This window comes from Ictalurus punctatus, chromosome 13 (genome assembly GCF_001660625.3).
Source record: "Ictalurus punctatus breed USDA103 chromosome 13, Coco_2.0, whole genome shotgun sequence".
NCBI lineage: Eukaryota > Metazoa > Chordata > Actinopteri > Siluriformes > Ictaluridae > Ictalurus > Ictalurus punctatus.
The window spans coordinates 14,473,297-14,488,031 of NC_030428.2; the positions used below are offsets into that span (position 1 = coordinate 14,473,297).

A 14,735-nucleotide genomic window follows, 5' to 3' on the forward strand; every position below is an offset into this window, starting at 1 on the left:
CCCCCCCCCCCCCTTCAGCAGGAGTATCTGACGTGATGTTGTTAATTGATTAATTAACAGATTGTTCATTGTTAATTAAACGAATTTCCCCAAAGCATCAAAAGTGTCGACAGTGTAAGTTTTGTAAGGTGATGCATGGTTTTGGGAAAGCTCATCCCTTTATCACACAGCTTGGAGAGGAAATGGCCGCTCAGAGTTCCTATATAAACACAGGCATGCGGCTGGGACAGCACGGAGTGTGTGGAGGAGATGATGCTGTGAGCTCTGCCCTTCTCTCACTTGTCCTTTTTACGGATCCTTGTAGTCTGAAGACATTTGGTAAAGTGTTTCCGTTTTAACAAATGAAGTTAATTAAAGTTATTAAAACTGAGTCACCTGTAGACTTCCAGTCGAGTTTTAGCGCTCAGAGTCTGTCTGAAATTTCTCCGTCTACTTTGCACAGATGTCCAGCGCCGTCAGCATGGACGCCTTCCTGTCTTCCGTTAACGGGTCCCACACCGACGCTCCAGAAGTGGCGACGCCTCGGGATCCCTTCGCCGGTCCTCTCGACTCGGTCGCGCCCTGGAACTACACGTTAATTGCGTGCTTGATGTTTGCAGTGACTTCCCTCTCTCTGGCAGAAAACTCCACAGTTATGATAGTAACATACAAATTTAAACAGCTGAGACAGCCCCTGAATTACATTATTGTCAACTTATCTGTGGCTGACTTCTGCTTGTCGCTGGTCGGAGGCACAATCAGTTTCCTGACCAACGCGCGGGGTTACTTCTTCCTGGGCAGGTGGGCGTGCGTCCTGGAGGGATTCGCCGTGACTTTTTTCGGTGAGTCTGAATTCCAGCGCTGTTATGGTGCTGAAGTAACGTGTGCATGCACGGGATATGCTCAGTGGTCCAGCACTTGGAGGATCTTTCTTAGAGGAAAGATCTAAGATGTAGATGTTGGATTGAGACCAAGGACTTTTATCGAGTTAAGACAGCAAAGTTTGTCCTGGTAAATTTAGTCAAAGTAGAGTCAACATATTTTAAATAAACTCCTTCAGTTTTTGGCTCTTTGGTTTTCCAGCTTGTTGCTCTGGGGAAGCCTTAGAGATTCAATGTACCGTCTCAGAAAAATGGTAGTAATGTAGGTACTACCCTAAGTATGATTCTACGACTTTAATTAGCTTTTGAAGTAACACATTAAAGGTATTCTACTTGCACCTTTCCAAATTAAAGATACACCTTTCCAAACTAAAGGTCTGAAAAATGTAGGATGACAAGGAAAGTACAGTTAAGTACCCCTTTTCTGGAGAGTGTAGGGATTTCAGTTACAAAAGTTCCAAGTAGAACCCTTTTAGAAAGGAAGAACCCTTGAGAACTCAAAGAACCCTTAGGAACCATTGAAGAACCATTTTTTTTTTGTTGGCAAAATTAAATCATACATATCTTTCTCTTTGGCTTATATGTGTATAGTAATATTAAACCCCTGACATCATAGGTTAAACCTGGTATCATGAAAATATTTTGAACAAACTCAAGCATGTAGTTGATTTCATTCTATTTTTATTGTCACTATATTCAAAAAACAGCTAAAGACCCATCTCTTCCGTGAACACCTAACTAACCCCTATAACGCCATCTCCACATTATCTGTTTAAAAAAAAAAAAAAAAAACTTACTCTTGCACTTACACCTCTTCTCTGTGCACTTTGCTTTTCTAGAACTTAATTAAAAGATCTTATATGGTAGCACTACTTGTATTGTTGTCCGCTTGATATATCGCTTTGCTTGTATTTCCTGTAAGTCGCTTTGGATAAAAGTGTCTGCTAAATGAATAAATGTATTTTGTACATTTGTATTTAAATGTATTTTGTATGAATGAAGTTAAAAGAAAAAGTATAAATGATAATATTTCTGTTAAACTTTACTTTTTGCATAATTATATAGTTGAGATTAATGTCTAAAGCCATTTTTTCTATATTTGACTTCCAGGACAGTGTAACATATAACAAACTTTTTTGCCTTGTAGGGATTGTTGCTCTCTGGTCTTTGGCAATCCTGGCTTTTGAGCGTTTCTTTGTGATCTGTCGCCCATTGAAAAATGTCCGTTTGGGAGTCAAACATGCAGCACTGGGTCTTCTGTTTGTCTGGACTTTCTCCTTCGTCTGTACTATTCCTCCAGTGCTTGGCTGGAACAGCTACACAGTCAGCAAGATTGGCACTACTTGTGAACCCAACTGGTGACTCTCCCCCTCCTTCTATAATACTCATAAATTAAATTCCCAGAATGATTTTTCTTGACACAAATGCTGCACACTCACACTGACAAATTGACGAGTCAAAATAGCATTCTTTAATATGAGTGAACTGAAGTTGTGTTTTCTTATGTTTCCACAAAAGGTCACTGTAATTCTTTATAATAATGTCACAGAAAACGAACCCATATTTATTAAAGCTGAAAACTTTATGCAGAGTTTTTATCAGCTGATATAATTACACTCAAAATAACCTTATATTTTACATTTAGCAGCTTTGAAAGGTGTTATTCATTTGTAAGTCGCTTTGGATAAAAGCGTCTGATAAATGAATAAACGTAAATGTAATAAATGTATTTAGTGTTAACACAAATTTGCCTTATTATGTTGAAGGTTATTTATGTAGGTAACTAATACTGATGTTTGTATCAGCTGAACATTCTGTCTTTAATGCAGTTATGGCTTATTGATCTGCATCAAGGGCACTGATAAGAAATAATGTTTACATGACATTTTAATAATCTATTCAAACATTTAGCATGTATGAGCTGTTTGTCATTCTATTTCTCATTTTTAAATGAAAAAAGAGAACTATAACTGCCAGTGAGATCTAGTTGTCAGATTGACATGGCTCAGTATATGAAACTTGTGTACTGTTGATCTTGAAATGTTATATCAGATGTTTAAATGAGTTCTGAGTCTTTGCTTTCTTCATTAAGGTACTCAAGAGACTACAAGGACCATACTTACATAATCACCTTCTTTGTCACCTGCTTTATCCTTCCACTTGGAGTAATCACTGTCTCCTATGGCAAACTCATGCAGAAACTCAGAAAGGTGGTTTATTTTGATTGTTCTAGGACACTGGAACATTTGTACAGTTTTAATTATAACACAGTACAAGAGTAAACTCCTATAAAATGATTTAATAATGGGATATGCTCTTGCAGGTATCCAATGCTCATGGGAAACTAGGTAATGCTCGGAAACCGGACCAGGCAGTGGCAAGGATGGTCATTGTAATGATTATTGCCTATATGGTTGGCTGGACACCTTATGCAGCATTCTCCATCCTCGTTACAGTTGATCCAACCATCAATATTAACCCTTGCCTTGCAGCAGCACCAGCCTTCTTCGCTAAAACTGCAGCTGTGTACAATCCGATCATTTACGTGTTCATGAACAAGCAGGTATGCCACTGTTGGCTTTATTGCCATGTAAATCTCTTTTACCACTGCCTCTGCCTATGTGCATGTAATGGTTGTAAGTAAAAAGTCTAGCACAAAAATTGGAAGGAACTCTAAATGAATCACAAAATTGTGAAGTGATATATGAATAATGAATAAGTAATGAATAAATTACATGCTAAAAATGTTTAAAGCAAATTTTCTCAATATATGTTATTATTCACAATCTTTATTAGTATACATTTAGTATACATTAGTATATTTAGTATACACTCAGCGTCCACTCTATTAGAAACACATGAACACCTGCACATTCATACAGTTATCCAATCAGCCAATCACATGGCAGCAGCGCAATGCATAAATTCATGCAGACACAGATCAAGAGCTTCAGTTAATGTTCACATCAAACCTCAGAATGGGGAAAAAGTGTGATCTCTGTGACTGGAAAAGTCCACGTGATTTTTTTTGGCCAGTTTGGGTGACCCTATGCCCATGATAACCTCAGATTCTTGTTCTGACAGCGGTGGAACCCACCATGGTCTTCTGCTGTTGTGGTCTTCTGACCTCAAAGTTCAATGTTTTGTGAATGCTGAGATGCTTTTCTACTCACCATGGTTGTAAAGAGTGATTAAATTAGTTACTATATCCTTCCTGGCAGCTCGAACCAATCTGGCCATGTTCCTCTGGCCTCTCTGATCAACACGCATTTCCACCCACAGAACTTTCACTTACTCTAAATTTTTGTTTGTTTGTTTTTACATCTTCCTGTGTAAACTCTATAGAATATTGTGTGTGAAATCCCAGGAGTTCAGCAGTTTATGAAACACTCAAACCAGCCCCTCTGTTACCAATATCCATGCCACGATCAAGGTCACAGAGATCACACATATTCTTTATTCTGATGTTTGATGTGAACATTATCTGGCGCTCTTGACCTGTATCTGCATGATTTTTTGCATTGTTCGCCACATGATTGGCTGATTACATAACTGCATAGATTCGCTTCACCACTTGCCAGGCATTCCGAGAATTCTCAAAGGCTCAACCCAGTGACTGGATTATGTTAATAATTCAGCATTTTTTAAAATGTAGATGCATGCTTAATAAGACCAAAGAGGGGAAGTCTCAGCCGTGATAGATGTTCATTTGATTTATTCTGGGCATGTCCAGCTCTCATAGGGTCTCATCTGAGAGCACTAAATATGTAAATATGAATGGAATCATAAGAAAAGATACAACATTTACCTCCTTTTGAAAATTTTCATTTTAGTTGACTCTTTTGCAAATGTTAAAACTATTCTGTTTAAATAATCTGTGGTCTGGACAGAATCTGAAGGACATTGTAGAGACCTTCTCATGTGGATCTAATTCATCCCTTAGAAACATGTGTGTGATGACAGACATCTGGATACTTAATTGTGCATGTGCACATACATGTTGAGACTTTCCAGCAAACTCACAATGTGACAGTATTTGCAATAAATACAATCCACTCCGAAAGTATTGGAAGGTTAAAGGCCAATTCTTTTGTTTTCACCAAACAGCATATCTAAAGATGAATATGAGACGTCAGATCATAAGTTCAGCTTTCATTTCCTGTTATCTAGATGTGTTAAACAACTTGACTGAAAACCAAACTATTTTTCAATGATCAAAAATATTGGAACATGTGACTGACAGGTGTTTGTTGTTGCCCAGGTGTGCCCTGTTAGATTGACTGTTTAAACAATTAATAGCGCTGAATGTCTACTCTTGGTTTGAGCCCTGAGTTTTACCTATGAAGACTGCATTTGTTGTTAAAAAGGATAAACCAACATGAAGACCTGAGAGCTATCTATGGGAGAAAAGCAAGCCATTTTGAAGCTGAGGAAAGAAAATTGATCGGAGCCATTGCACAAGCATTGGACATAGCTAATACAATAATTTGGAATGTCCTAAAAATGAAAGAAACCACTGGTGTACTAACAACCAGACACTGAACAGGTCAGTCAGGGAAAACAGCAGGTGATGACAGAAACATTGTGAGAGCTGTGAAGAAACCCCCCAAAACAACAGTCAGTTGCATCACCAACAACCTGTACAGGGTAGATTAAAATTCACAAAGAAATACAGAGATGAGCTATAAAAGTACTGAAATCAAGGTTAACTTCTACCAAAGTGATGGTAAGGCTAAAATGTGGGGAAAGAAAGGATCTGCTCATGATCCAAAACATAAGAGCTCATCAGTTAAGCATGCTGGAGGTAGTGTCATGACTTGGGCTTGCATGACTGCTTCTGGAATGGCCTTGCTAATCTTTATTGATAATGTAACTCATGACAGCAGCAGCAGAATGAATTCAGAAGCCTACAGAAACAGAGAAATTCATCCAATCTAATTGAGAGGAACTTCAGAATGCAGCATATCAACGACACAAAACAGACTACCAACACAACAAAGGACTTGGTCGTGGCAAAAATGTGGAAGGTCTTAGATTGGCCAAATCAATCACCAAACCTTAACCAAATTAAGCATGCATTTCACCTCCTGAAGGGGAGACTGAAGGGAGAAACCCCAAAACAAACAACAACTGAATGAAGCTGCAGTACAAGCCTGGAAAAATGCAACAGTTTGGTGATGTCACTGGGTCATCGGCTTGATGCTGTTTTTGCAACCAAGGGAAAGGCAACCAAATATTAAGTATTATTTACTTTCATTTACTTTAAGAATATCTGTTGCTATACTTTTGTTCACCTACGATTTGATGCTCTGCCAAAAAATGTGCCATGTTCTAAGTTATTTAACACATCTACAGTATATTTAAATGTCAGGGGGGAAAAGCTGAAATTCTAATATATTGTCTCAAATAGTATATTATAGTATTGTCTCAGTGTATAGTAAAAACAATTGGCCTTGCTGTTCCTGTACTTTCGGAGGGGACAGTAGTTCTGTCATACATGATCCCTTTTTTCCATGATATTGGACCACAAGTACACTATATGTACTGTTTATATTTGCTCAGCAGCTTGTTACTGTACAGTCAGGGAAAAAAGTATTTGATCCCCTGCTGATTTTGTACGTTTGCCCACTGACAAAGAAATGATCAGTCTATAATTTTAATGGTAGATTTATTTGAACAGTGAGAGACAGAATAACAACAAGAAAATCCAGAAAAACGCATGTCAAAAATGTTATAAATTGATTTGCATTTTAATGAGGGAAATAAGTATTTGACCCCCTCTCAATCAGAAAGATTTCTGGCTCCCAGGTGTCTTTTATACAGGTAACGAGCTGAGATTAGGAGCACACTCTTAAAGGGAGTGCTCCTAATCTCAGCTTGTTACCTGTATAAAAGACACCTGTCCACAGAAGCAAGCAATCAGTCAGATTCCAAACTCTCCACCATGGCCAAGACCAAAGAGCTCTTCAAGGATGTCAGGGACAAGATTGTAGACCTACACAAGTCTGGAATGGGCTACAAAACCATTGCCAAGCAGCTTGGTGAGAAGGTGACAACAGTTGGTGCGATTATTCGCAAATGGAAGAAACACAAAAGCACCGTCAATCTCCCTCGGCCTGGGGCTCCATGCAAGATCTCACATTGTGGAGTTGCAATGATCATGAGAACAGTGAGGAATCAGCCTAGAACTACACGGGAGGATCTTGTCAATGATCTCAAGGCAGCTGGGACCATAGTCACCAAGAAAACAATTGGTAACACACCACGCCGTGAAGGAATGAAATCCTGGAGCGCCCGCAAGGTCCCCCTGCTCAAGAAAGCACATATACATGCCCGTCTGAAGTTTTCCAATGAACATCTGAATGATTCAGAGGACAACTGGGTGAAAGTGTTGTGGTCAGATGAGACCAAAATGGAGCTCTTTGGCATCAACTCAACTCGCCATGTTTGGAGGAGGAGGAATGCTGCCTATGACCCCAAGAACACCATCCCCACCGTCAAACCTGGAGGTGGAAACATTATGCTTTGGGGGTGTTTTTCTGCTAAGGGGACAGGACAACTTCACCGCATCAAAGGGACGATGGACGGGGCCATGTACCATCAAATCTTGATGAGGTAATCTTGAGGAGGTGAGAACCTCCTTCCCTCAGCCAGGGCATTGAAAATGGGTCGTGGATGGGTATTCCAGCATGACAATGACCCAAAACACACAGCCAAGGCAACAAAGGAGTGGCTCAAGAAGAAGCACATTAAGGTCCTGGAGTGGCCTAGCCAGTCTCCAGACCTTAATCCCATAGAAAATCTGTGGAGGGAGCTGAAGGTTCGAGTTGCCAAACATCAGCCTCAAAACCTTAATGACTTGGAGAAGATCTGCAAAGAGGAGTGGGACAAAATCCGTCCTGAGATGTGTGCAAACCTGGTGGCCAACTACAAGAAACATCTAACCTCTGTGATTGCCAACAAGGGTTTTGCCACCAAGTACTAAGTCATGTTTTGCAGAGGGGTCAAATACATATTTCCCTCATTAAAATGCAAATCAATTTATAACATTTTTGACATTTGTTTTTCTGGATTTTTTTGTTGTTATTCTGTCTCTCACTGTTCAAATAAATCTACCATTAAAATTATAGAATGATCATTTCTTTGTCAGTAAACGTACAAAATCAGCAGGGGATCAAACACTTTTTTCCCTCACTGTAGTTGCAGCTACAACTTTGGAACGAGATGCTCAACAAGCACATATAGGTATGCTGATTGGGTATCCACATATAATCTAAGATCATATATATTTCTTTAATTAAGACCAGAGTTCTCTTGTCCATATGCTGACCGTGGCCTGCCTGGTGACCTTTTCCTTTTTGCCTTTACAATTAGGTATATATCAAGTTGTTTATATTATGTTTGTACACATATTTCTAGGTTGTTTCCCAGCAAACAAGCCTCCTTGATATGAGAACTCAATGCTAATTCATTCCTCATGCCTTTTGTCTTTTCCCAGTTCAGGAAATGCCTGATTCAGATGTTTAAAGGCAATGGCAACAGCATTGACTCCTCCCATTTGAACCCAACCTCAAACAAAGGGGCTATCACACAAACAGAATGTAACTTGGGAGAGATGTCCTCCATTGCTACCCATGTGCCCATGAACATGTGCAACCTGGAGAAGACTGATGAGGATGAAGAGCAGAACCAGCATGAAAATAGAAGCTCCACGGAACTTCCTCTATCAGAAAGCAGAGTCTGTCCTCTATAAAGCAATCCTGCCCTAGTAAAATGACCTATAGCCTATTGCCTATCTGCTCAGAAGCTGGGAAAACAGCCATGCCTATAGAGGATGTAGAGCATTCTACATATGTGTATTGTGTTAATCTCTACTGCTGCATATTCCTTTGTGCTGTGTAATTCTGAAGAATATCTAAGTGTTTGTGCTCACTTGCCTGTCTCGCATAGTGTTGCAGATGTGCTGTGTTGTTGTCCTGTCAAACTCTGTCAATGAATGAAAATGAACTAAATGTATGCATTTGTGCTTGAGTTGTGTTTAGTATATTCACTTTTCATGGCCATGGTAATCATAAGCCTTATTGCATAATTGTGACATTTAGTAAGTCATAGCATTTCTTGAAATTTAAAAAAAAAAAAAAAAGAAATCACATGTACTTTGCCACTGTAATCTAGCCATTGGAATATTATTTTGACAAACTGTTTTAAGACTTGATAAGGATTTAATAAATTTAAAAGTGCCACATAACGCATTTCTTTAAAAAAAAATACAGTATAAGTTATTAAAAAACAACAACAACAGGATTCTTTGATTCTTGAACTTTACTTCCAGAACGCAATGAAAGGGCAGGTTTGGACATTATGAATCTAGTTTAATGAAACAGTTAGAGTTTGTTGAAAAGTAAGTATTCTCCCTTGGAAAATTAAGCTGTTAATGAGTTTGTTTAAATTGACTGATTAAATATAAAATTACAGAGAATAAATGTAGTTACAATTTGGAACCATATTGTGAGAAACATATAGACAGCTGCTTGAATATAGTTCTCTCTCACATGAGCAACCTCCTGGTGCATGCACACATAAAATTTTAAGTTAATTTGGTATAACTTTACACAAATTGTTATCTGAAATGCTTTTGTTAGGCTTACCTTACATCCTCTTTTTCCCAGACATCCAGACATTTTTTTTTTATCTGGCCTTAAAAAAAGTGTCAAACTCACAAATCTAGTTAATTTTAAAGCCAATAGCGAGGTCAGTTTACCGCGTCCGTGTCTACTTAACCGAACTTTTTACAATATATACCATAATCATATGTAATTTGGATCATTTTACTGACTCGGATCTTTGAATCTCGTTCGGCAAAATGAACGAATCTTTTTTTCGAGCCATTTCGTTAATTTCAGCAGAATATAATTCAAATGTTACATGTTAAATTCCCCAACACATCTAGTAATTAATAAACGATAAATATAAAACTATAGGCTAATGCAACCAAGGCCGAATTATGAGAAACAGAAATGATTAATTAATGTTCCCGAGTCATATTAAAGATTCGTACAAAATGAACGGATCGTTTATGAACGACACATCATTAGTACACACAATCCCTGCTTCCCACGTGTGCTAATCCATACTTTCATCTACGTTCTTCGTCTTTTCCTTTTTGAGGTTTCTTCAGCACAAATCATCGCACAAGCTAGAGAGAGAGTTGGAGATGAGTAAAAAGTTTCTCTCCTTTATGCTTCTGCCATAGGTTTCGCGTCTTTCCATTCCTCACCGTGACCTCACCCCATGCCTTGCTCTCTCATTGGCTGGAGCTCGTCGCTGCAATCACTGCCAGTGACGACACTTTTCACACCACAGGATGTGGAGTCGCCCGACAGCTCCAGATATTTAGCATGCCAAATATCTGTGTCGTTGAGTAGTTCACATATAATGATCGACTGCCGATTGTTCGCCTAGTTGCCTTCGATTAAAAGGTTTTTGTTGGCGACTTGCAAATCGGGCTTAAAATCGTGTAGTGTGAACTAGGCCTTAAGTTTAGATTGTTGATTTGAAAAATCAAGTGTATAAAATACAGGATAAATAGGTACATATAAAGCAATTCGCTAGCTATTAGCTAACTAATGTTTCTAATTTAAAGACAAAGAGTGGTTGAATATTTAAATCTACAGGATGTACGATTGGCACAGTTCCAGGGTCCTGGGTTCCATCCAGAGGTTACTGTCTATGTCGAGTTCTAACTGGTTTCTGTGGATTTCCAGTTTCCTCCTACATTCCTCCATCCTCCACATGTTTTTACATGTGCATAAAATGTATCAAAAATAATGTGGAGAACTTTTGCTGTTTTGATTTTTGCAGTTGTGAAATGCCCAAGAGTGCACTAGAATTAATTAATTAATTATTTAATTGGAATTGATCATCTAATCCCGCCGGGGCCATGTGTGTGCGGAGTTTGCATGTTCTCCCTGTGCTGCTGGGGGTTTCCTCCGGGTACTCCAGTTTCCTCCCCAGACATGCACTGTAAGCTGATTGGCGTGTCTAAAGTGTTCGTAGTGTATGAATGGGTGTGTGAGTGTGTATATGATTGTTCCCTGCGATGGATTGGCACCCTGTCCAGGGTGTACCCCGCCTTGTGCCTGATGCTTCCTGGGATAGGCTCCAGGATCCCTGTGACCCTGAAAAGGAGTAAGCGGTAGAAGATGGATGGATGGATGGATGATCATCTAATCAGCCATATTAAAATTACTTTAGGATCCACTGGTTACCTCGATCTAACAGAGACCTAATGTTAAATACTATAAATATTTGACCCCAACAGTCAGTGAATTACAGTATGCTGTATGATAAATTATTAAGCTTCCCGTAGGGCTATATTTATTATTTATTTATTTATTTATTTATTTATTTATTTATTTTTACATTTAAATCAGAATGTTCACTGTCTCCTGGTTGTCTGGGAAATGACCCAAGGTATCACATTAAGCCTTAATAATGATGAACATATTTCAAATCTAAGGCATTTTTGGCTGATAGACACATTGCTTACAATACAATATGCCTTACAAAAAACACTTTCAGATAGAAGTTGGAAATATCTCTAAAAAAAAAACAACCCCAAACAGATTCTATACTAATCATCAGTCCCAGAAATGGCAATAATAATGAATTAGAAATTTAGGGCCGAATACTGCAATTTCACTTTCTTTATCCACTGAAAAAAACACATTATACAACAATTTAAAAACGAGAACTTATGTATAACTCTAGATCCCTAGCCGACGTTTCATGAGAATTTAAATACTTTATAAAAATATTTTCAGATCACAAGAGATGGCATGCAAATCAAATATCCAAAGGTATTATTGGCGGTTACTATGAATGATTGAGCATGCTGAAAGTAATGAACCATGCTATTACTGAGCTATCTTCTTCCCCCAGACTAATTTAGTGGGCAAGACCACTTTGAGGTCTGAGCTTTGATCCTCTCACTGTTTATTGCCTTTTATCTCTTTCGTCTCCTGTTTGTACAGACTTTCAAATACCACAAACACATCACCAAATTGCAGATGCAGTGGCACTTCTAGGAATTTGCTGAAATATTAACCTGCCTTTTAGATGTTCACATCTTATGACCACTTTTTTTGAATATTAATGTATCTGAAAACTAAATTAGAACATGTATTTCCATGGGATGCTTATGCAATTATACTTTACCATTAATATTTCACATGTCTGTAGAAGTATAGTGATGTTGCCAAATAAGTGTAGGAGAATTCACTATACAGTTGTAAAAATTTCATACAGGGATATTTTAAAGTCTGATCTTTCTGACAGAATCTTTCACATCATTCGTATGCAGGATTAATGTAGGCAAATATATATTCACAGTCAAAAAGACACAATATTTTCTGATATACACAAGATATTTAAGGTATAATTTGAAAACAGGGTCTATTTCTACACAGACTATAACATTGCAAACAAGACCCATGTACAAGTGATGAGATGAGGAGCACTAGACAGTGCTTTATTTCATATTTTCCTTTCTGCCTTTCCCCCTTTAATAGTAAAACAAATAACGTGTTTCATGTCTAGATTACTTAGTTATTGTCTATTGGCTTGCAACATCGAATGCATTTCAATTGGCAAACTCATGTAACATACCAAAAGTTTTTTTTAGAGCATTTGGCCTAAAAAGACAAACAACAAGCAAGCAAACAAACAAACAAACAAACAAAACCCTACGATATCATCTAGCAAAAGAAGTTTTTATTTCTTGAGAAGAAAATGGTTGAGTGATGATAGATTCTGGAGTTTTAAATCCTACTCTTATTCAAGAATTGACTTTAAGCTCTCCCATGATATTTCTCAAGATATTTTTTGTGAATCATGACATTTTTGTGAAGTTTAATGGCTCACGCTAATAAGTGTTTAAGATAACATCCCTGTCTGTCTACATACAACATAATTCCTAACCTCCTAGCTTGTAATCTCAGTGTCATTCCACCTCAGAGCACTGAGAGGACCATTCTCATAACTTGCAGAGCTAAACCCTGTTTGCACATACTCACAGCAACCTAGTTATGTCAAGTATGAATAGAGAATATTCCTTCAGTCTACAGTGTATAGCAGTGGTAGAGAATCTATTATCAATGCTGACTGAACTGTGAAAAACAAAGAAATAAAAACCCACATCTACAAGATGCTATAAAATGTTCATATGCAGTACTGCAGAATTCAATAGAGCATATAGTATACCTATATGCATATATATTACCAACCTAGTTATTATTTATCATATGTCTGTCTGATGCTGTGTGAGGTATAAAGTACTTAAACGCTACAACACTTCGATTAAAGATGCTCTCACTAGAATAGCTGTGTCAGGTCTGACTTTTAGTTCTCCAAAACTTTTTGGATGCTCCTTGATCCTGCACTGTGCCTGTGCTGCCCTCTGCTGTACTCAGCTGTTGTCTTAGGCTCTTTTTTTAAATTTATTTATGTGAGTCTGTTGTGAGTTTATAAGTATTTATAAGCATAAGATAAATATCTACACTGGCATCACTTATTTTTCCATTTATACCTATACTTTCCATGTTTAGACCACTTTAAGTGCTTCATCACATTTCTATCATATGCTTGTACATATAGCTTTTTTGTTTTGTGTGAGGTATATGGAGCTCAGAGTTTAGTGCTGCCTTGCAACCAGAGGCACAATCTACAAAAGCTTATTTAGGAAACAATACTTTTTCCTTGTTTTTCCTCAATACAGCAGGTTTTATGGTTCCTCTTGAGTAAAACTTTAAAAGGCTGTCATTGTGTCTTTGAGAAAGACAGTTACCACATGTTGCATCACTGAAAAGACCATTCTCAGCCATTTCTCAATGCACTGAATGTAATAAAATAAATCCCATCCTTGATCTCAGCTCTGTCTAATCAGTGATGATGCCAACATTTTTGCAATATTCCTCAGCTCTGTTCAAAACTTATTACTCGTTTATAATGCTTCTTATGTTCATCCATAATGTATGAAGGATAATTTTGTCCTGTATCTACACTCTGCTCATATGATAAGACATGAAATCAAAGAATTGCCCTTTGGCAGAATACCTTGGCATCTCCATCTGAGTCATCAGCAGTTAAGACTCTTTGACTTTCCTACTGAAAAGTGGTGCAAATAAAGAAAACATATTAAGGGTTTTTTATTATTATTTTTTTTTATCTCTTACAAAAATTTTAATTATCCAGCTAGAAAAACAATTACTGATCAGAAGGTTCTTATCTGTGGTTAATGATGTGGATACATTTAAGGAGAAATAGTTCTATAAAGACAGAAATACATGACAATTTTAATATTGTAAGGACATTTGTCTGGTCACCCCAAAGAAAAGTTGTACAATGATACAAAAGCAATACATTAAGAAATACAAGAAAGCAACAGTTTATGTTGTGTGATGTGTGTGTCTTAAACGAGGAAAAAAGCGCATTGGTGAGAGGTGAGTTGCCGCATGAACATTTCTGAAATACTCAAACCAGCCCATCTGCAGTATTTCAGAAATTTTCATGTGCACTGACAACTATACCACAGTTAAAGTCACAGACATAAAATTTGTTCCCCATTCTGATGTTTTATGTGCACATGTACTAAAGCTCTCGACCTGTATTTGCATGATTTTATGCAGTGTACTGCTGCCACGTGATTGGTTGACTGGATAATGGCATAAACGCGCAGGTGTACAGGTGTTCCTATTAAAGTGTACAGTGAGTATATTCCTGCCTCATGCCCAGTGTTCCAGGGAGAGACTCTGGATCTGTGGTGTCCAATCTTATCCGGAAAGGGCCTTTTGTGGGTTCAGGTTTTCATTCCAACCA

The 14,735-nt window shown here is 37.9% G+C and overlaps 1 protein-coding gene across 1 annotated transcript; it reads left to right on the forward strand.

The window, feature by feature from the left end:
- The first annotated feature begins 225 nt into the window (after positions 1–225).
- Positions 226–8,792, forward strand: valopb (vertebrate ancient long opsin b). Its single transcript, XM_017482925.3, has 5 exons — positions 226–821; positions 2,008–2,218; positions 2,953–3,070; positions 3,184–3,423; positions 8,359–8,792. Exons 1-5 carry the CDS (start codon positions 443–445, stop codon positions 8,611–8,613), a joined length of 1,203 nt encoding a protein of 400 aa, XP_017338414.1. The 5' UTR covers positions 226–442; the 3' UTR covers positions 8,614–8,792.
- The last annotated feature ends 5,943 nt before the right edge of the window (positions 8,793–14,735 follow it).

Bases quoted from the DNA above. Each gene is read 5' to 3' on its own strand.
- valopb (XM_017482925.3), top strand. From the start codon at position 443: ATGTCCAGCGCCGTCAGCATGGACGCCTTCCTGTCTTCCGTTAACGGG. The intron at 822-2,007 runs GTGAGTCTGAAT...TTTGCCTTGTAG, and splicing joins ATTCGCCGTGACTTTTTTCG to GGATTGTTGCTCTCTGGTCT. The intron at 3,071-3,183 runs GTGGTTTATTTT...ATGCTCTTGCAG, and splicing joins TCATGCAGAAACTCAGAAAG to GTATCCAATGCTCATGGGAA.